The sequence below is a fragment of the Daldinia decipiens genome, assembly GCF_022478715.1.
Source record: "Daldinia decipiens strain CBS 113046 unplaced genomic scaffold F4813scaffold_67, whole genome shotgun sequence".
Taxonomy (NCBI): domain Eukaryota; kingdom Fungi; phylum Ascomycota; class Sordariomycetes; order Xylariales; family Hypoxylaceae; genus Daldinia; species Daldinia decipiens.
Window position 1 is genome coordinate 17,348 of NW_026054610.1, and position 18,734 is coordinate 36,081.

The following is an 18,734-nucleotide window of genomic DNA, read 5'->3' on the forward strand; positions in this document are numbered from 1 at the left end:
TAACCAGCATCGACGTACCTTAGACGTCTAGGTTATATGTTTCCTCTCCTGATAGATATCCAAAGTCGGTCAAGATATAAATAAAGGAGTCGAATTCACACCCAGTATCATTTACATAAGCGTCTGACAGTCTAGAGTCAAGCCATGACGGGGGCATAAAATATTTATTATTAATAAATGTACCTGAGCCTAACCTCCTTTGTATACCCCAAGGGTCATCTTTCCGCCTAGATTGGCAAGTCCGCAATGAATGGATCCCGGAAAGCCTCGCTATTTCGCGCCTTTTTCATAGTTATGGAAATTCTTTTAGTCATCTAACAGATCCACTGTAACCCATTAAATGATGAGATCGAATGGTTATTTAGGAATGGCGAGTCCAGTTCTATTCGTCTTTATTCCTTTATTGTCGTGTACGATATTGTTTTTTGTTAGTTGATACGTAGCAAAACGCCAATAAAGATCAGCAATCCGAAGTCGCTATTGACGTGAAGCCGGGAAACGCTTCACTAGCGCCGGCTTGTCTCGTAGTTGGTGTAACAAATAGTATAGCTTCCGGCATGGACGAGCTCCCGATCGACTCGGAAAAGCCCGAGACCGATTCCCAGCCGGGCACCGGATCGGTCAGCAGACAAGAGTCTATCGCGGAGCCTAACATGTCTCGTATACGCTCATCTCTCGCCCGTGCGCGATCAAATAATGGACACGGGTGCGCCGACTTAGAAGAAGGCGACGCGACTGATGACACACTTACACCTGCCCAGCGTCATATTGAAAAAGATCCCTTCGAGGTATCTTGGGACGGCGATGACGATCCCTTGTGTCCTCGGAGCATGACCACAGTCCGCAAATGGCTTGCTGTAATAACTGTTGGCATGGGAAGTCTTTGCGTGTAAGTGTACTTTGGCTACCTACCGCATGAGTAGGCCTACTCAACCTCAAACATATTCTGACAAATGTAGGACCTGTACGAGTTCTATTTACGCGTCGACGTACAATCAGATGAATCCGGAGTTCCACGTATCGAGTATTGTTGGCACCCTTGGGCTATCGCTTTTTGTCCTCGGTAGTATGTTAATCATAAGAGCCCTTAAGTTGTCTTTGCTAAATCTTCAACTCTAGTTGCCCTTGGTCCCCTTCTCATGAGCCCACTGAGTGAGTTTATCGGAAGGCGGCCGATTTATATTGCCTCGTGGGCCATGTTTCTGATATGGTTAATACCAAGTGCCGTAGCACGTAACATCGCGACAATGCTAGTGGTATGTTCACTTAGGAAACGTGAGGCACCCTAGCTTTATTATAACGGCGGGCTGATGTTTCCTAGGCACGATTTATCGACGGTTTCGCCGGAAGCTCATTCCTCAGCGTCGCCGGTGGCACAGTTAGCGATATGTTCAGACGAGACCAGATCCAGGCGCCAATGGTTATTGTATCTTTAAGCCCCTTTATCGGTTCGTGATCATCGGTCTATATGTATTCATATAGCCCAATACTAACAAGTTGCAGGTCCTAGCTTAGGTCCTCTACTCGGTGGATTTATCAACTACAACACAACTTGGAGGTGGACGTACTACGTATGTTTTTGGATATAATCTCAAGGCCCACGTTGCTAACTTTTGAATGTTGATAGGCAATGATCATCTGGGCTTTCCTTGAATTGGTCATGATTGCTATTTTTGCACCGGAGACATACCGTACGTGATCATAAAGGATATTACCTAGAGAGTGAGTGTTAACCATAATTTAGACCCCATCAGGCTCCGAGAGAAAGCTAGAAAACTAAGAAAAGAGACCGGTGACGACCGATGGAAATCACCGATGGAAAAATCGACCAAGTCCGTGGCGGTGACCATTGGACATTCCCTCCTACGACCATTTGAGTTGCTGATATTCGAGCCAATGTGTCTATTGCTCTGCCTGTTCTCTGCTATTTTGTTGGGAGTCCTATACCTGTTCTTCGGAGCATTCCCCCTAGTCTTTGGTAATACTTACGGTTTCAATCTCTGGCAAACCGGTCTAAGCTTCCTCGGAATCTTTATCGGAATGATCGTCGCCGCTGCAACTGACCCCATATGGCGGCGCATTAACGAGCGGCTTTTAGAGCAAAATGACGGTATACCGGAACCTGAATTCCGACTGCCACCAGCAATTGCAGGTGCTGTCGCGGTTCCTATTGGGCTTTTCATATTTGCTTGGACCGCATATCCTTGGGTTCATTGGATGGTACCTATCATTGGATCTGCTATATTCGGTTCCGGTACACTCTTGGTGTTTACCGGAATATTCACCTTCCTCGGTAAGTTGGAGAAACCCACGAGATTGCAGTTTCTGGATTTCACGACTAACGGGCAATCGTAACAGTGGATGCGTACCCGCTCTACGCTGCTTCGGCCCTTGCTGCTAACAGCTTCGCTAGGTGTACTTTCGCTGGTAAGTTGAAACTCAGAAGTGAACACCCCTTGATACGCACCATCTACTAACCTAACTTTTTAATAGCCGCATTTCCCCTCTTCGGAATACAGATGTATCATAAACTTGGTTACCAATGGGGGTCTAGCTTGTTAGCATTCCTCACAGTGGCGATGATGCCTTTCCCGTACCTGTTTTTCCGATATGGAAAGCGAATCCGAAAGACGAGCAGATTTGCTAGGAGGTAAGTAAAGTAAGAGATGTATACGTATAGGTTATGACCTGGCTTGATATGAGAGATGGCACAAAATGTTTAATGCGAATAACGATATAAACTACATATGTAGCTAGAAGTAAATACACATGATAAATGATGTACTTTTACTTTTTACTGCCTCTACTTATCACCTGGATCTAAAATGGGCGTCCAGGCAATCATCTTCTCACAAGACTACACACATCTCAAAATAAGGTTCACCTGACTGAAGATATAACGATTATCTAACATATTAAATTACGATTAAGATGAGAGCGTTAACTATAGACCTGAGCTGCTTGCAAAGGTCATAAGTTTGGCCGCAATGAGACTAAAATGATAATAGTCACGAATATTTTCCGTCTGATTTCTGTTGGCCAGCTGGAAACAGGTGTGATATCCGTCACGTCGTAGCACCTCTACTAGGAACCAACTCATCGATGATAGCTTCATGCCCGCTACCTAGCTCCTTGACTGGCAATCTGTTGCCGGACTGGTAGTACTAGATGAGCTGTGACTAGTCGAAACTCCAAATAAATAGTCCCCTCCCCTACTAATTCGTTGGGGTTTCCGTATGCTTCAAATGATTGTTGCATAGCAACAGAAAGTTCCACCCAACCTGTGTTTTTAGGTATAGGTACTTGGACGAGCCTGTTATATTTCTTTCTGTCTCTACCCCTTAGGGCTAATGCAGTCCTTTCTCTCCTCCCCATTATCTGTCCAGATTTAGCATCAAGAGGATCCTACCCCAGAGGAAGGTCTCTGATCCTAAGAACGCTATGTCGGGGTTGAGTTTCCAACCTGCTGTACACGGTAGCATGGTTCACATCATGGATATCCAATGGCCTCCCGTCAGGCCTGGCATCGCTCCGTTTGGACGTGATATTTCCCTGGAAATCGAGTGTTTGTGTGGTAAAGTCCGTATACCACTAAGAACTCCCCGACAAGAAATATATGCTGACAACGTGCTCTCGTAGATTTCCGCTACAATTCACGGTCATGTCCCCCTCCAGGTAAGTTGCCATCGCTGTGATCCGATGCGTTAGCGACTTTGAAACTGACTCGGAATTAGCGTATCTGCCATTGTCGCGAGTGCAAGAAAATTACCGGCGGAACCCACGGTGACTTCTTGCTCGTCCGGAACAACAGCATGCTCACTTGGAGGTGCAATACTGGTAAGCTCTCCGTATTCCCTGCGGCCTTCCATGTTTGCTCCTTATGCCACGTCAAGATGAGAGAACCCATATTCACGCCCGTTTAGCAGAACTGAAGGCTTTCTCTTACTATGTCGGAGAGGAAGAAACAGAGAACAACGTCAAGAACGTCTTCCGCTGCCCCACTTGCTATACTCCCATTTTCATCGGCCAGGGAAACCCAAATTCCAATATAATGCTGTTCTTCGTCGGCTGTCTCGCTGACCCCACGTGGCTGGATGATCACAAGCCCGATTCCGAGACTTTCACGGGAGACAGGTGCGCTTGGCTACCGCTTATAGCTCCACCCTCAGGTCCATCCCCTGGGCTGCAGCCGAAGTCAGAATAGAAGGATATCGGAATGGCGTCTCTGGACGAATATTAAGTTAATTAGAGATCTTGTTACCCCGAGTCGTGGACCTAAACGATGATGTGTCTTGGTCGCGTGACGTATACGTTAACAATGTAAAATCTTCTCTTCGTAACTTCTTGCTTTTATCTTCATGTAGGTAGGATCGGCTTCGCGTTGGCTTTATCGTTCGGGTTGGTCGCATACGACCTGCGAGGAATGCAATAGATGACGTGATAGCAATACGAATAGGCAAGATAGCCAATGTTCATAATGCATGACACACCGTTGCCAATATTCACCTTGACGGCAGTATCTTCCTTGCGTATTCGCGGCCTAGCTTTAATATCGCTCTGACATGATCTTCGAGCCGCCTATCCTTGCGCCTCCGCATCCAAAGTAATACGATACCCAAAACCACCATATCTGCTGCAAGATGCTTCGAGACAATCCATAACATCCAACTAGTCCATGCTTTGAAGCTCTTTTCCTTCTTAGACCTCCACTCGCGCCCGGCCGTAATTTGTTCCCGTAGAGCCGCGACCTCAGCGGATAACCTTACTACGGCGCGCTCTACTTTTCGCGACCACCTATCGCCCTTCTTCACGTATTCTCCATCGTCTTCGTCGCCCTGTCTCTGGCGATACTCCTGTTCCGCAGCATCGTCCTCGCTCATTGGGCTGAGCACCTTCATAGGTCCCTCCGTCCCACTTAATGGTGCTTGGAAATGTCGGGGCTCGGAAAATATAGCATCCTTCGGTGATGCATCAGATGACGAGGGGCTGTTATTCTTAATCTGGTCCCAGACAAATTCGAGTTCTGCAACCAGTCCTTTACCGTCTCTACAAATATTTTATATTAGCTCACCTTCCACCGACCGCCACCATCCCCACTACAAAGATACTATGGCCCACTATATGGTTATTGCGGGGGTAGTCGAAGAAACTTACGGTGTGTTGGCATAGTGATGCATAGTCTCGATCAGTGCCTCGATGTACCGGCGTTTAGCTTCTGTTCGGCTAAGGCCATTCTGTGCGTTCCACGCGTCCCATTTGTCCTGCTCGCGTTGCAACTCGTCTACGTCGACACCTGGCCGGTGCTCAGGCCGCTCCATCACACCATCTACGTCACCTTCCATCGCCTGCTTATATAGGCCATATAGCCGCAGCCGGTCGTTCGGCGGGGGTCGCGCCGCTCCCGTTTTGGGGATCTTCTTGACCGTGTTCAGCGCGTGGACAAACACGCGGTCTATTTCGTGTGGGGACTCGATTAGCGACGGGCTGATGGATTGGGAAGTTGAAAGCAATGCAGAGAGAGGAACGGGGCGCTTGGTTGGATTGGTTGGCTGGCCCGGTGATGGCGGGCTTTGGTGCTCGGGGGACATACCAACTGAGTCGGCCATTTTGAACCGCTCATCTGTATTGTCAAGAACTTCGGGCCTCTAGTTCTTTTCTCGTTCTATCTATATACCCCCAATCCCTACATTTACTAGTACGAGCTCGATAAATGTGGTACGTTAGAGGCGTGGCAAGCAGAATACCGTAGGTATGCGTAGCGAGCCCGGTTATTGTTCCCCCAGGGAGCACGTCGACGCGGCGCCAAAGCAGATGAAGGATCACCGCCCAATGCGTTGGTTCCTGCGTTGGTCCCTCGGCTACCAATGGGAACCCGAGGTTAGGAACACGTCATCTATACAGGTGGGAAAATGCAAGCAGATGGATGAAATATTAAGGATAGTTTAGGTATTGTATATAGGTCTGAGCTGGTTTGATATGGCACGGTTACGTTAAACCACTGGTTAGAATTATCGGAAGTAAAGTAGGTAAGTAATAAGTATTTGTTGTATAATTATTAGGTAGGTAGCTTTAAATGGATGTCGATCATATGTAGAGTTGGAGCTGGAGCTGGAACAACTAGGAGCAATTCTCCCCATGATGGGGAAACTTTCGATAGGTAGTTTATTCGGGTGTTAGGGGAATGCAATTGCCTCGGCGTAGAATTGGATCCATTCTTTACTGGGACTAGGTACCTTGTCTGGAACCTTCAGAACCTTCCGCCATATGTACATACATGTAGGTATGTACTGCTCCTTCTGTATGCAGTGCGTATGTACCTAATTGTACCTACACCAATACAATTTCGGCGGTGGCCGCTCGCGTGCTAGGTACCTAGTTAAATTAGTGCTAAGTCGGAGGGGGGGGATACGGACCCCCCTTAGATACGGACCCCCTGCAAGATGAGCCAATCATATTTCAAGGGTTTACTAGGGGCCTACTTTTTTTCACGTAAACTCGATGTATTCTTTTTTTTAATATTTTCTTTTCTATTTTTATATTTTACTCCACTTTTAACCAATTAAATTTTTTATTTTAATATTATTGTAAAAACAATCTTTTGATTCGGTGGTTATTTCTAAACGTCACGTGATATTTTTAAAATTGTATAAAAATATTTTCAGCTTAAACTTAATAAACCAATTAAAAAACGTATTTTTAAAAATAAAATAAAATATTAACGTATACGTATGTTAATTGGTTATGGTTTAAGTCGAATGCGATAACTTAAAATAGCTAGTGGCTCGGTTAAAGCCCGGGAAGCGGGCTAAAATCAATCCAAGCCTTAATAATAAAAGAGCTAGCAAAGAGCTTAGGCCTAATTGGGAGTACGTTATGCTTAAAATGGCAAATAAAAATCTTTTAACCAATCGTAAGCTGAGAATTTAGCGTTTTCCCTGTAATGTACCACGCTAGGCCTAAAAGGGATAAAATCTACCTACTTTTGACCGGGGGTCCGTATCTAAGGGGGGTCCGTATCCCCCCCCTCCGACTTAAGCTTATTCTTCTTCCGTGTTCCGGCAATTGCACGTGAAGAAGACAACTTCAGGTCAGATGGAAATACATACTACATGTGCAAACCGTGTAACCTTACTTGTATTATGTAATAGTTATGTATGTCTTATTCTTCGGGCTTTGCTTGATATAAGTACTACTTTCGAGTTTCACGTTGTAAAGGACCGTAGCCAGATTGTTTCAACACCCTGACTGATTTTCTTCTCAGCCAGGTATACTTCTAAGATTAAGCTTCTGCTACCCGACATGACATTAACTGCGTGGACGCATAGATACATATGTATTGAGAAACTTGATCAATACCTACCAGGTAGTAAGTGTCATTTTACTAGCAACCCTATATATGTACCTTGAATATTACCCAGTTATGACCAGTTGTCATACTCTTGCTGGGTTGACTCGGCCAAAATTTTGGATTTCATAAACTCTTCCTTCTTTTTCTGTAGGCGCTTGATGAGCTTCTTGTTCTCCAGCGCTGCGCGTGCCGCATTATCTCCTGCCTCTTTCTTCGACAATGCACTTCCGAGACCTAGCTGGAGGTTACTTTCTCCCCATCCGTCGAGGAATACGCCTATAGTGTACAATGGAAGACCCAAGTGTTTATCCTTCTTTAGTTCACCCACGTCGTTGTACGAGAGTTTAATCCCATTCACAACGATGGCGTTTCTTAATATGACCTTGTAGGGTAAGTCCTGTCTTGTAGCTTTCTTGTCGCTGTCCGTATCTTGCTTCTTGTTTGAGCGATCGTGTTTAGAACTTGACTTGCCTCTGAACTCTGCTCGAATCTCGTCTGCGAGTTCTGTGCTCCAGAGTGACTTTAACCAGGACGACACACGCGGTAGGCTCCCTGGGTCTGCTAAAATCGTAGCTGCGACGTAAGATTCAAAAACGTCGCCGAGGGCCTTTTTCCTTGCTACCTCAGATGCTCGAGTCGCTCCAGGCTTTCCGAGAGGGCCAAACTCCGGGGGGAATTTCGTACGCTTGTCGATACCGTATTGAATGGTGTAGTTCAATAAAGTCTCGTTCCTAACAAGCCTCTCCCGCAGCTGGGAGCATCGCCCGACATGTAGATTGGGGAAGGTCTGGAAGATGAAAGATGTAGACATGAGGTAGATATAGGCATCGCCAATCCATTCGAGCCGTTCATAGCTCATTTTCGTCGGGTCTGATGTCATACCCGAATGAGTAAGTGCTGCTTGCTCGAGGACTGGATCTAGGACAGGGGGTAAGGGTGGCAGGCCAGAACTTGGTATATCATCAGGCGTCCATCGAGTCAGCGACACGTGATTTGGGATAGGAAGTGCTCTGGCTCCAAGTGAACTCCTAGAATCTCCCCCATCTTCAAGCTTCCGAGCTTTTTGCGGTCTAGGGTTATCCTGACCAAGAGCACTTGCCTATTAGAGCGCGAATTAGTAGTGAGAATGGCACAGGATGGTTCAATGTTTACCTCGTCTTGTGCGAGTAATTGCGCGGTAGGTAATATCTCGTCGTTGTGGCGTTTTAATACCGAGACTATTTCGTCATTTATATCGGAAGTGCCATGAAATTTTTGGAGCTCCTCATTCAGAGCTTTGACTGTTTTTAGCAGATTTTCAGCATGTTTTAATATTTGAGAAACTGATGTAGCGTTCTCGGGGCTGTTATTGGAGTCGACCTCCGCGAACAAACGCTTCGACATGGCGCTTATAGATTCTGCAGGTATACTTATTAAAACTTGAGAGGATTATATGTGGAAGAGTTGCTGATAAAAATTAAGCCGTACTGCAACAGCGCAACTGTTTTGCAGATTTGAAGAAGTGAAGTGGTACCTGAAGTACTTACATGTAGGTTTAGGTAGGTTTAGGTAGGTTAGGTGCGTAAATAATATGCCTTGACTGAAGGTATGCGCCACCTGAAAGAAAATAATTAACCGAATTTTCCCCGACAAACGCGCCCCACGTTCAATTGAGTGGTCAAACTGACTGCGACAACTTCATCTTTAGTTGTGCGACAAGCAAAAGCTGCAGCATAAAAGGTCAAAATGGCGGCTGTCCCTCGTGCGAGGCTGCTGAACCTCATGAAGGCATGTTTCATTTTTTGGTTGGCTTTGTAATGAATTAAACTAACTGATATTCCAGGCTCAATGTGAAGTCTTCTCCACAACATACAATCCCGATGGGGTACGGATGGGCAACAATATCCTGCGACAACGATTAAGAGGGCCAACGCTTGCCAAGTACTACCCCCCAAGAGGCCCGACAATCAATACGTTAGAGAAAACGTTTAAGCGTTGGAATCTGGAGACTATTAACGAGGAAGAAGAGGATAGGTTGGAACACTTGGCAGGGTAAGTCATATCTATGTTCTATGTTACAAGTATCACACATGTCGGAATCTAACCAAGATATAGAGTGAGGTCGCGCGGAAAAGGTGCACCGAAGAAAAAGACTGGCCCCCCTGCTTGTATGATCCATTCCTCCCGTTTTGCTTGGAATAGCACTAACTCCCAGTATAGCGAAGCACAAGTAGAGACGGGATTCGTCTTCTCTACCCTTGTACATATATATACAAAAGTAACGGCGTTTATGGATGTAAATCATCAGTTTATCACTACGAGACCAAATATTCGGAATATAGAGAAACTAACTATACCCTTATACCTCCTAATTTCTTGATATTGTTTCTATAATGTCGTGGCTTTCGATTGGCCTTTGAGCGTGGATTCACGATAGTAAGCCGTCAACTTGGGCGCTTGAGGTTTGTTCACTGGACTTAAAGGGGTGGCACTCTACGGCTACCCTTATGGACGGCTGAGCGCGTTAGGTGCTAATATCTACCCGTCGTTTAGTATTCCTGTGCATGACCTCAAGTTAGCACCATCTAGCATGATTTCAAAATCTAAATACTAGGGGAAATAGGTGGACTGGATACACGACAATGCCTACTCGCTCGGTGCCTAATCGTTATAAATGCTACTAGGAAAGCTATATACTTATACAGACGTACGCCTGTGTGCAAAAAGCAAAGGTCTGGTGCGAGTACTGTATATATGAGCCTGATAAGCGGTTATCTATCCTTAGAAGCTTTCACCACACCCTTGTGCTCATAGGTGTTGGTAGTTACCTTGGCCTGGCAGATACATGTAGGATTATCCCACAGAGCCGAATTCGAATATGTAATCGCCATTGTACCTATGGATACGGCTAGGATGGTGGAGATACTACCTATTGAGAAAGCATTAAAGCGGCATTTCCAAATATGTACACTCAAACATTGTACAGAGTATTAATGTATACCTTCCAATGGTACATACATGTATGTACCTACATCATGTGAAGGGGAGGAATAAGGGCGTTGCTTCCATGTTAAGATTCGTCACTCAGCACACAGGGGAAGCGGGGAGCCAGACAGACAGGCAGTTGGGACTAATTGTCTCTTAGCAACGCAACGAGGCGCAACTTCCGTTTTGTTTAGGAAAGACGTGATTATAGGTACCGTTCTATCCAGACTCAAGCCGGCTAGAAATATCTCCCCTTCCCCTTTTCAATCCTCAGCATTGAATTCATACGTTGCGCACTACACTATCCCTCCAACCCCTATATTAGCGGTTGTCACAAGTTTTGTGTCTGTCACGTCTTCACACATATGAGTACATCTACGGTCACACCTGGCAACTGTTTCGCAGATACCAAATTATTTAGATATTTGGCCACTCTTAACCGTTCTGCACTGCAATCGCGTCACTTTGTAAAGGGTTCAGCATCGGTACTGCCTCTTTTGTCAACTACATATATGTAGTGTACCTTAGTAAGTCACATCGCTGTTTCCTCAAGGAGAGCAACTTCCTCATCATACATGTGCTTGTTTTTACACGTCCACCATAGGTACCTAGGCAGTCTTAGCTACCTCGCTCCTGCCATGCTTTCGATACGTCAAGGTCGTCACCTACTTCTATCATACCCTACCCATCAGTTGCATATTAACGCAACTTCTTCTCCCTTCCAGCGAGAATTTATCCACCCCTCCCACCTTCAACTTCTTCCACCACCCTACTCATCTAACTCCCAAACCCCATCCACTACTCTTCTTCCACTCTACTCTCACTATACCATCTAATCTTTTTGTTGCAATTGAGGCATCTATGCCATTTGTCAACTTCTATTTTGGGCACTTAGTGGTTCAATTTAAAACAGATTCTCTTCCTACCGGCGACGCTCTTTGCTTCTGTACTGACTAGGACAGAAGCTATGTCTGCTGTTCCCGGTCTTTCGACTGGGTCTCCGAACCCTCGTCGCACCCCCGCTTCCAACAAGCCTTTGAAGGAGGAAAACATCAAGGTTGGCAAAGAGGATACCTCTGCTGCCAATGTAAGTGATGTCCTTACGCGTCTCCTCCGATATGTGAGTGATTGTTGTGATTTGGTCAAACATATCTTTCCCTTTGTAAATTGCATTGATCTATTGGCCCTATCCATCTTATATACTGTTTATCGGATGGATTCTTGTTATCTCTAGCTCGATATTGTTCGGATGACGTAGATAAAACTAATGGTTGTCTACAGCAGGAACCGGATGTCTCTATGTCTCAGAAGAAGTCGGTTTCTGCTCTCTCGACCTCTTCCTTAGCCAACCAGAGCTATCCTAAGGTTAGTGTTCACCCTAATGGCCACCTTCGTCTGTATCCTATTTACTAACTATAATAGAAGATGAAGCTTAGTCACGACTCCTCATCAGGTCCTTCCAGCTCTCCTGACCCAAACCCCATGGACCACCTACTGGAGAAACTCTCCCAACAGCAGACTGCACTCCACAAACAGGGAGATGCTTTGAAGACCTCTGAAGGGAACTGTATGTACCCTCCTGCCCTGGACCACGTGCCCTCGAGCAACTCGGTACCAATTACACCAGCGAACGAGAACTTCGGCAGCGCAGGCCCGACCACTCGGCCGGCTAGTGCGGCTTTGAATGACGGAAGTCCCAGTGACGAGGAGGTCCTTCGCTTAAAGCTGCAACTTGCCCAGGCTCGGAACAAAATCACTCGACTTGACCACGAGCTTGCTCAGAGCCGTCACACCCGACCCGGACTAGAGCACGTCATAGGTGGCTCTCCGCTGGATGCAGATTTCCCTTCTGGATTCCAGGTTCCCCCTAACCCATCGCGAGTCCCGGGTCCTACAACCCTTGGTGTTGGCACTCAGCAGGCAATTGGCAGGGAAGGTGGTCATTCCTGGTCTACTTTTGATGACTCTCGGTCGGATACCAGTGACGCCTTATCAGCTACGGGCTTCAACCGCTCTCGTAACATCTGGGGGCCAAGCAAGAGTGCTCAAAGCTCTTTCCAGGGCGGTTTCCCAGGACCTGATTTACACCAGAGCAGCCAATGGAGTGGTCGTGGTGCTAGTCAGGGGTACATGGATCATAGCCTGACCTATGAGCCCGCGGCTTCTGGTGGCTATCGTGGAGATCGCCTGACGCCGGATTATGACATGACGATTCGACCCGCTGGCAATCGACGGAACAACCGAATTGATAATCGCCTTGGAATGCCCGCTTTTGGTGCACAGTCAGGATTCGGAAGTGGTTACAACTATGGTAGTGGTCAGTACGGATCTGATCATGGCATGCCTGGACCGACCCCGGCTCCGACTGGTTCGGGAATTTACTCTACTTATCAGCCTACCGCTGTCGGTACACCGCTTTCGCCTCTGGCGAGCGAGTTCACGTCAGTTGCAGGTAGTGCGCCTTGGAAGTCGGAGGTAAGTATCTATTCACTCTTTCATTTCGTCCTATTACTGATGTAGACTGTGTCACAGCCCGGAGCATCTGAAGGCCAGACCTATTTACCCACCACGGAACCTCTAAATTACCGCCGCCTACTTGATCGCAATGTCAACTGCAATTGGAAGTACATCGTTGATAAGATTGTCTGCAACAATGATCAGCAAGCGTCGATTTTCTTGCAGCAGAAACTCAAGGTCGGAACCCCGGACCAGAAGTATGAAATAGTAGAAGCAATTGTTGCCCAGGCTTATCCACTGATGGTTAATCGCTTTGGCAACTTCTTGGTACAACGATGCTTCGAGCATGGAACCCCGGAGCAGGTGGTCAAGATTGCAGAGGCCATTAGAGGATGCACACTCAACCTCTCAATGGACCCGTTCGGCTGCCATGTAGTCCAGAAGGCGTTTGATTCCGTCCCGGAAGATTACAAAGCCATTATGGTCCACGAATTATTACGGCGCATCCCGGAGACTGTTATCCATCGATATGCATGCCATGTCTGGCAGAAGCTCTTCGAGTTGAGATGGACCGAGTCCCCACCTCAAATCATGAAGTACGTGAACGATGCGCTCCATGGCATGTGGCATGAGGTTGCTCTTGGAGAGACGGGAAGCCTGGTCGTTCAGAATATCTTCGAGAATTGCCTCGAAGAGGACAAGGTACGTCTAATAGATAATAGAAGTATGTATAACTTTTAATTGCGATGCTAATAAGACTCTAGCGTCCTTGTATTGAGGAAGTCCTTGCCAACATCGACATCGTCGCTCATGGCCAGTTTGGAAACTGGTGCATCCAGCACATCTGTGAGCATGGCGCGCCAGCTGACCGAAGCAGAGCAATCGACCACGTCATCCGCTACGCAGCAGAGTACAGTATGGACCAGTACGCTTCCAAGGTAGTTGAGAAGTGCCTAAAGATCGGCGGAGCTGAGTTCCTGGCACGATACCTTGACCGAGTCTGCGAAGGTCGCGTGGACCGTCCCCGAATCCCTTTGATTGATATTGCTAGCGACCAGTATGGCAACTACCTCATTCAGTGGATATTGACTCATGCTTCCCCTCAACACCGCGAGATCGTTGCCGCCCATATTAGAAAGCATATGGTGTCTCTCCGTGGATCCAAATTTGGATCTCGTGTCGGAATGCTCTGCACTAACCCGGCTGTGGCCACTCGACCGGGACCTGGTGTTAGTACTGGCTTAGGACGCATGCCCACCGGTCCTCGATACAATGGCCGTGCTTACCAATAATGGCATGGTGCTTGCTCGATTGGTTTCATAACGGATCTGCGTTTTATTCAATCAATGAACGGTCTCGTATCTTTCGCCTCAAACAGTGTTCTTCGATGTCGCATCTTCGTCCCAGTCTCGACTTGGACGGTTGCTTTTGCGTCCACTATTCTCTTTCTTTTCCTATGTCTTGCTTTCGGACAAATCCGAGGCTATTAATTGATTTTAATTCGGTTCTCGGACGAATCGATTCGCATATGGCAAGTCTCACAGAAAGCATCATCTCAAGCAGAAAATTTACGGAATCATACGTCTACGACATCCTACACCCAGCAGGCTACTGCCCCGCTTGGGTGTCTTGGACACATCATGGTTATGGATTTTGCGATATGAAATCAAAGCATCCACTCCATTCGTCCCTTATTTTCTTATTCCAACTCGGTCCCTCACTTACCCCCTTAAATTGGATGGAGGATAAACCTTCTACCGATCAAAAGAACCACATAGTGTCTCACCTTACCTTCTAATATAGTTGCATGGATTGTTATTCCTGATCTCAGCTAAGGTGGACATTCTGCAGAGGATAGATACTCTGTGTTGGGAATCGAGTATTCAGGTTTTGTAAGGCTTTTAAAGACGGACTCAACCGGTAGGCGGCGGAGGTTTAATCGGACGGGGACGAAAATCAACAATGTTAGTTCTGTTTTTGTGCTATCAACAAAGTCTTACATATGCTCCTTGTATTACGAAGAGTTTACTTATTTATAATCGTTCGCTCGATTCTTATCAAATTCGATGTCTTTACGAGTTTATTCCTGTGCAAGTCTGATGTAAAATGGATGGGATATGATATCTGGTGATGTTCTGGCATGATTTCTATGTTACCTGCCAACTGTAATTCTAATACAAACCTTCTCAACTAACTAATTCCTAGCTTCGGAGTATTATTCCTATAAAAAAACCCCCCCATCGATTGAGTTATATCATACCCAGTTGACTTACATAGTGGTATAGAGCTCAGCTATGTGCGACTTTAATATATCCTAGGTAGGTACTCCAACATGTTGCCAATGTATATAACTAGGGGATTGCGTCGAGCTACTTTGTCCTTTCTCTATATACTCGATATCCAAATCTTAATACCGCTAAATGGCGGGAACCGCGGCGGCATCAAACCCTTTTTGATAAATGAGCTTGATAAACCAAGAATAGGAAAGTCAAACTCGACGTCGAGCTTCTCAACCCGCTCAACCCTTATGTGCTAAGGGGTTTTAGATGATGATGATGATAGATCTGCACATTGAACACAGAAGCGTGGGTATTCTGGGCGCTTTATGTACTCTCTTCTACTCCGTGAACCTGTACTAATAGTATGTACATTGTGATGCCGATGGATGCGCCCAGTGACAAAGAAAACAATCAAGGAAGACCAATTCCCAGCGCGGATAAGTAGCAGGGGCAGCGATAGACTCGAAAACCTGCCCTTCCCCCTTTTCCAGGTTCACGTTTCTATTAATCTCGTTAAATTCGGGTAGTGTACACACCCTCTCACGCACCGTAGGCGACCTGGCCCATCGGCTTGTCCTCCGTCATGCCGGGGGCCATCAGGTTGTTGTCGGGATTGCCCGTTGCCTTGGCAACTGAACATCGTGCCATCGTCGGGGAGCTGCATTGCTTGTTAGCGCTTATATTAGAGGATGGGGTTGGAAAGCGTGCTGACCTTCTTGAGATAACGTCTGTGAAGTAGAAGTCTTGGATAACCTTCTTTAGGGGTTTATTGGTAGATTTGGCGCCCTTGTTCTGGTCTACTAATTGCACCTTGCTTAGATGCTTCACGGATGTGGGCTCGACGATGTCGTATGAAGCGAGCGCCGGGCTAATCTCGAATAACCTGTCCCGTAGTTGGGCAACATCATCGTATGGTAGAGGCACTCCGAGAAACTCGCTAGTTGCTCGGATGATCTTCCAGTCTGTTCGGGCGGCGCCGGGTAATGAGGTGGCGGCACGAGTCATCTGTGCACGACCCTCAGTGTTGACATACGTACCAGCCTTTTCGGTATAGGCAGCGCCGGGTAGAACGATGTCGGCGATCGAGGCGCCACGATCACCGTGGTGGCCTTGGTAGACGACAAAAGCGTCTTTGGGAATATCAGAATCGGCAAATTCGTCGGCACCCAGCAGCCAGATGAACTTGGGTTTCGTTTCGGCGACTTCAGGGGAGGGTGTTGTGAAGCCGACCTCAAAAGCACCTGCTCTTGAAGCTGCCCTTTGTAGAATATTGAATCCGTTGTGCTCCTCGGTTAGGAAGTTTGCGGCGTTCTTCTCGACGAAAGAGCCAATAAGCTCGTAGAAAGCCTTGGCATCAGGGTGGTCTGTCACACCAGAACCGACAATAATCATTGGCTTCTTAGCAGACTGAAGTTTATTGCCGAAAGGACCGGACAGAGCTTTCTTCAAGGCCGCAAGATCGGTACCGAGGTGTTCAAACTCGAAAGTTGACTCCCACGGCTCACCTACGACGCCAATCTCCAGATCCGACCTTAGCCAATGCTTTCGGATACGGGCGTTCAAGCCGGCAGCTTCGTGTCTCGGGTTGGTGCCGACAAGTAGTAAATAGTCGGCGTCTTCGACAGTAGAGATCTTGGAGTTGAAGAGGTAGTTGGATCGGACGTCAATGCCGTGGGCAAGGGGTTGGCTTCCCGAGGGCATATCGAGGGCGAGGTTCTCAGATCCGAGCTTATTGGCCAGGTCCTTCATGGCAACCAACGACTCAACCTCAGTGAGCTCACCAGCGATCGCCTTGAACTCATTGCCCTTCGGTGCAAGTTGTCGGTATGCCGCCGCAATCTCTGTCAAGGCTTGTTCCCAAGATGCGGGCTCAAATTTACCCTCTCGTCGTACCAGCGGCATAGTCAGACGCTGTGTCTTTAGACCATCACACGCGAATCGGGTCTTGTCGTTGATCCATTCCTCATTGATATCATCGTTAAGCCGAGGGAGAATTCGCATAACCTCAAGGCCTCGCGAGTCTACACGGATAGCAGATCCTAAGGCATCGAGCACATCGACTGATTCGGTCTTCTTTAATTCCCAGGGGCGGGCTCGGAAGGCATAGGGCTTAGATGTGAGAGCGCCGACGGGGCAAAGGTCGATGACGTTACCCGACATCTCAGAATCGAGGTTCTTTTCCAAGTATGTGCCAATCTGGATGTCGTTTCCTCGTCCGAAGGAGCCCATTTCAGGGGCACCAGCTATATCGTTCGCAAATCGAATACATCTCGTACAGTGGATACATCGGTTCATCGAGGTCTTGATTAGGGGTCCTATATTCTTATCTTCCACCGCTCGCTTGCCACCGATCTCGTGAAACCGGCCCCTGTCGGCTCCGTATCGCATGGATTGGTCCTGGAGATCACATTCACCACCCTGATCGCAGATAGGGCAGTCTAACGGGTGATTCGCTAGGAGGAATTCCATCACACCCTCACGGGCTTTGTGTGTGAGAGGCGAGTTCGTCTTTACCACCATCCCTGGTTGTACTGGCCAGGCGCAAGAGGCAACGGGCTTCGGCGCACGTTCGACTTCGACTAAACACATACGACAGTTTCCAGCGATCATTAACTTCCTAATTTATGCTGTTAGCAACACGGGTCGTGGTGGGGAGGGTCGATAGGGTAGATCGTACTCGTGGTAACAATATCTGTAAATAATTAGCGGCAAGGTTTTTGTATTATTCGGACATCTCGTAGACTGACCTAGGGACAGTAACGCCAGCCTTCTCGCAGGCCTGAATTAAAGCTGATCCGGCTGCGGGCTTAATTAGTAAGAGGCATAACAACCTCGGGATTGTAAATTATAGATTTATACCTTCGATAGACACCTTCTTTCCATCTGTAACAGCGTCAGCAACTATCTTAAGCGCTTCGATCGTATATAAGATATATGCTCACCAACGGTAAGCTCCACCTCTGCCGGCCGCCGAGGCGTCGCTGAAAAAGCTCTGGAGGATTTAGCGACATGGCTGCCAGTCCGCCAAGCCGAACGAGCTAGAGATTGTCGGAGCATCGTGTCGTCTCGACGGAATCAAGGGACGGAGGAGAGGAGAGGAATAGGACGAGGTGGTGCGTGGTGGTCAATTGGAAGAAAGTTATCCTTCAAAACGACGTTGACGTCTCTTGAGAATTGCTGGTCGGGAATTATTGGACGCTTCTTCGAAGTGGCGCTAATGCTCATTGCGATTATTTCGCATTCTTCTTGATTGGCCGTAGCTAAGAAAACTTGAAGCCTGAATTCCGAGGCACAAAGAAATAAAGAAATACACATTACGTATCTACCTAATGTATCTATGTATCTACCTACGTACCTAACAAACTTGGTTACGTAAGTAACGCTAGACCCCAGTTTCGTTATCGCTTCCATTTAATTCAAAATTTCTGCAAGCGATTGGAAACTTTTCCTTTCTCTTCTTCATTAAAATTGTACATATGCACACTTTATTGTAGGTGAGCTTGAGCAAGTTCCTGGTCTTCCAGGTTACTTGCTGTAGTCGAGTCTTCCTCTATCTTGTGTTCTAGAGCAATATTGTACGCCGATTATGGAAGCACTTGAGAGGTGCTAAATCTCGAAGATTGTTGCCTCTTACCGCCGGTCGTCACATTTGCACGTTAGATCCTGGGTTTTCTACCATTTTCAAA

At 47.1% G+C, this 18,734-nt stretch overlaps 7 protein-coding genes across 7 annotated transcripts; 4 read left to right on the top strand and 3 right to left on the bottom strand.

Moving 5' to 3' along the window:
* Positions 1 to 557: 557 nt before the first annotated feature.
* Positions 558 to 2,654, top strand: F4813DRAFT_383962 (MFS general substrate transporter; the record flags this gene model as incomplete). The annotated part of the gene is made up of 8 exons (XM_049246010.1): positions 558 to 889; positions 960 to 1,066; positions 1,120 to 1,256; positions 1,322 to 1,448; positions 1,504 to 1,571; positions 1,720 to 2,293; positions 2,359 to 2,427; positions 2,494 to 2,654. The coding sequence occupies 8 exons, from the start codon at positions 558 to 560 to the stop codon at positions 2,652 to 2,654; spliced, it is 1,575 nt and encodes a 524-aa protein (XP_049094463.1).
* A 787-nt stretch (positions 2,655 to 3,441) lies between these two features.
* On the top strand, positions 3,442 to 4,204 carry F4813DRAFT_383963 (uncharacterized protein; the record flags this gene model as incomplete). Its single annotated transcript, XM_049246011.1, has 3 exons — positions 3,442 to 3,579; positions 3,735 to 3,837; positions 3,924 to 4,204. 3 exons carry the CDS (start codon positions 3,442 to 3,444, stop codon positions 4,202 to 4,204), a joined length of 522 nt encoding a protein of 173 aa, XP_049094464.1.
* Positions 4,205 to 4,390: 186 nt separating this feature from the next.
* F4813DRAFT_308354 (acyl-CoA binding protein) lies at positions 4,391 to 5,830 on the bottom strand. Its single transcript, XM_049240842.1, has 2 exons — positions 5,155 to 5,830; positions 4,391 to 5,046 (listed from the first exon to the last, which is right to left on the bottom strand). The coding sequence occupies exons 1-2, from the start codon at positions 5,604 to 5,606 to the stop codon at positions 4,503 to 4,505; spliced, it is 996 nt and encodes a 331-aa protein (XP_049094465.1). The 5' UTR covers positions 5,607 to 5,830; the 3' UTR covers positions 4,391 to 4,502.
* Positions 5,831 to 7,230: 1,400 nt separating this feature from the next.
* F4813DRAFT_377788 (ribonuclease III) lies at positions 7,231 to 8,881 on the bottom strand. The gene is made up of 2 exons (XM_049245273.1): positions 8,501 to 8,881; positions 7,231 to 8,447 (listed from the first exon to the last, which is right to left on the bottom strand). Exons 1-2 carry the CDS (start codon positions 8,729 to 8,731, stop codon positions 7,419 to 7,421), a joined length of 1,260 nt encoding a protein of 419 aa, XP_049094466.1. The 5' UTR covers positions 8,732 to 8,881; the 3' UTR covers positions 7,231 to 7,418.
* Positions 8,882 to 9,073: 192 nt separating this feature from the next.
* Positions 9,074 to 9,561, top strand: F4813DRAFT_394619 (mitochondrial ribosomal subunit S27-domain-containing protein; the record flags this gene model as incomplete). Its single annotated transcript, XM_049247587.1, has 4 exons — positions 9,074 to 9,082; positions 9,171 to 9,379; positions 9,443 to 9,495; positions 9,548 to 9,561. 4 exons carry the CDS (start codon positions 9,074 to 9,076, stop codon positions 9,559 to 9,561), a joined length of 285 nt encoding a protein of 94 aa, XP_049094467.1.
* Positions 9,562 to 11,279: 1,718 nt separating this feature from the next.
* F4813DRAFT_400961 (ARM repeat-containing protein) lies at positions 11,280 to 14,396 on the top strand (the record flags this gene model as incomplete). The annotated part of the gene is made up of 5 exons (XM_049248333.1): positions 11,280 to 11,399; positions 11,594 to 11,677; positions 11,735 to 12,787; positions 12,845 to 13,471; positions 13,534 to 14,396. The coding sequence occupies 5 exons, from the start codon at positions 11,280 to 11,282 to the stop codon at positions 14,059 to 14,061; spliced, it is 2,412 nt and encodes an 803-aa protein (XP_049094468.1). The 3' UTR covers positions 14,062 to 14,396.
* A 481-nt stretch (positions 14,397 to 14,877) lies between these two features.
* Positions 14,878 to 18,328, bottom strand: F4813DRAFT_377795 (NADH-ubiquinone oxidoreductase 78 kDa subunit mitochondrial precursor). Its single transcript, XM_049245274.1, has 6 exons — positions 17,991 to 18,328; positions 17,908 to 17,931; positions 17,796 to 17,847; positions 17,726 to 17,740; positions 15,761 to 17,665; positions 14,878 to 15,706 (listed from the first exon to the last, which is right to left on the bottom strand). Exons 1-6 carry the CDS (start codon positions 18,103 to 18,105, stop codon positions 15,589 to 15,591), a joined length of 2,229 nt encoding a protein of 742 aa, XP_049094469.1. The 5' UTR covers positions 18,106 to 18,328; the 3' UTR covers positions 14,878 to 15,588.
* Between the last annotated feature and the right edge of the window lie 406 nt (positions 18,329 to 18,734).

What these genes read in the sequence shown, in the direction of transcription:
- F4813DRAFT_308354 (XM_049240842.1), bottom strand. Translation starts at nt 5,606, where the DNA reads ATGGCCGACTCAGTTGGTATGTCCCCCGAGCACCAAAGCCCGCCATCA. An exon ending in CATCACTATGCCAACACACC is followed by an intron (nt 5,047 to 5,154) that starts GTAAGTTTCTTC and finishes AAATATTTGTAG; the next exon opens with AGACGGTAAAGGACTGGTTG.
- F4813DRAFT_377788 (XM_049245273.1), bottom strand. Translation starts at nt 8,731, where the DNA reads ATGTCGAAGCGTTTGTTCGCGGAGGTCGACTCCAATAACAGCCCCGAG. An exon ending in AATTACTCGCACAAGACGAG is followed by an intron (nt 8,448 to 8,500) that starts GTAAACATTGAA and finishes GCGCTCTAATAG; the next exon opens with GCAAGTGCTCTTGGTCAGGA.
- F4813DRAFT_377795 (XM_049245274.1), bottom strand. Translation starts at nt 18,105, where the DNA reads ATGCTCCGACAATCTCTAGCTCGTTCGGCTTGGCGGACTGGCAGCCAT. An exon ending in AGAGGTGGAGCTTACCGTTG is followed by an intron (nt 17,932 to 17,990) that starts GTGAGCATATAT and finishes ACGCTGTTACAG; the next exon opens with ATGGAAAGAAGGTGTCTATC. An exon ending in ACAGACGTTATCTCAAGAAG is followed by an intron (nt 15,707 to 15,760) that starts GTCAGCACGCTT and finishes CAAGCAATGCAG; the next exon opens with CTCCCCGACGATGGCACGAT.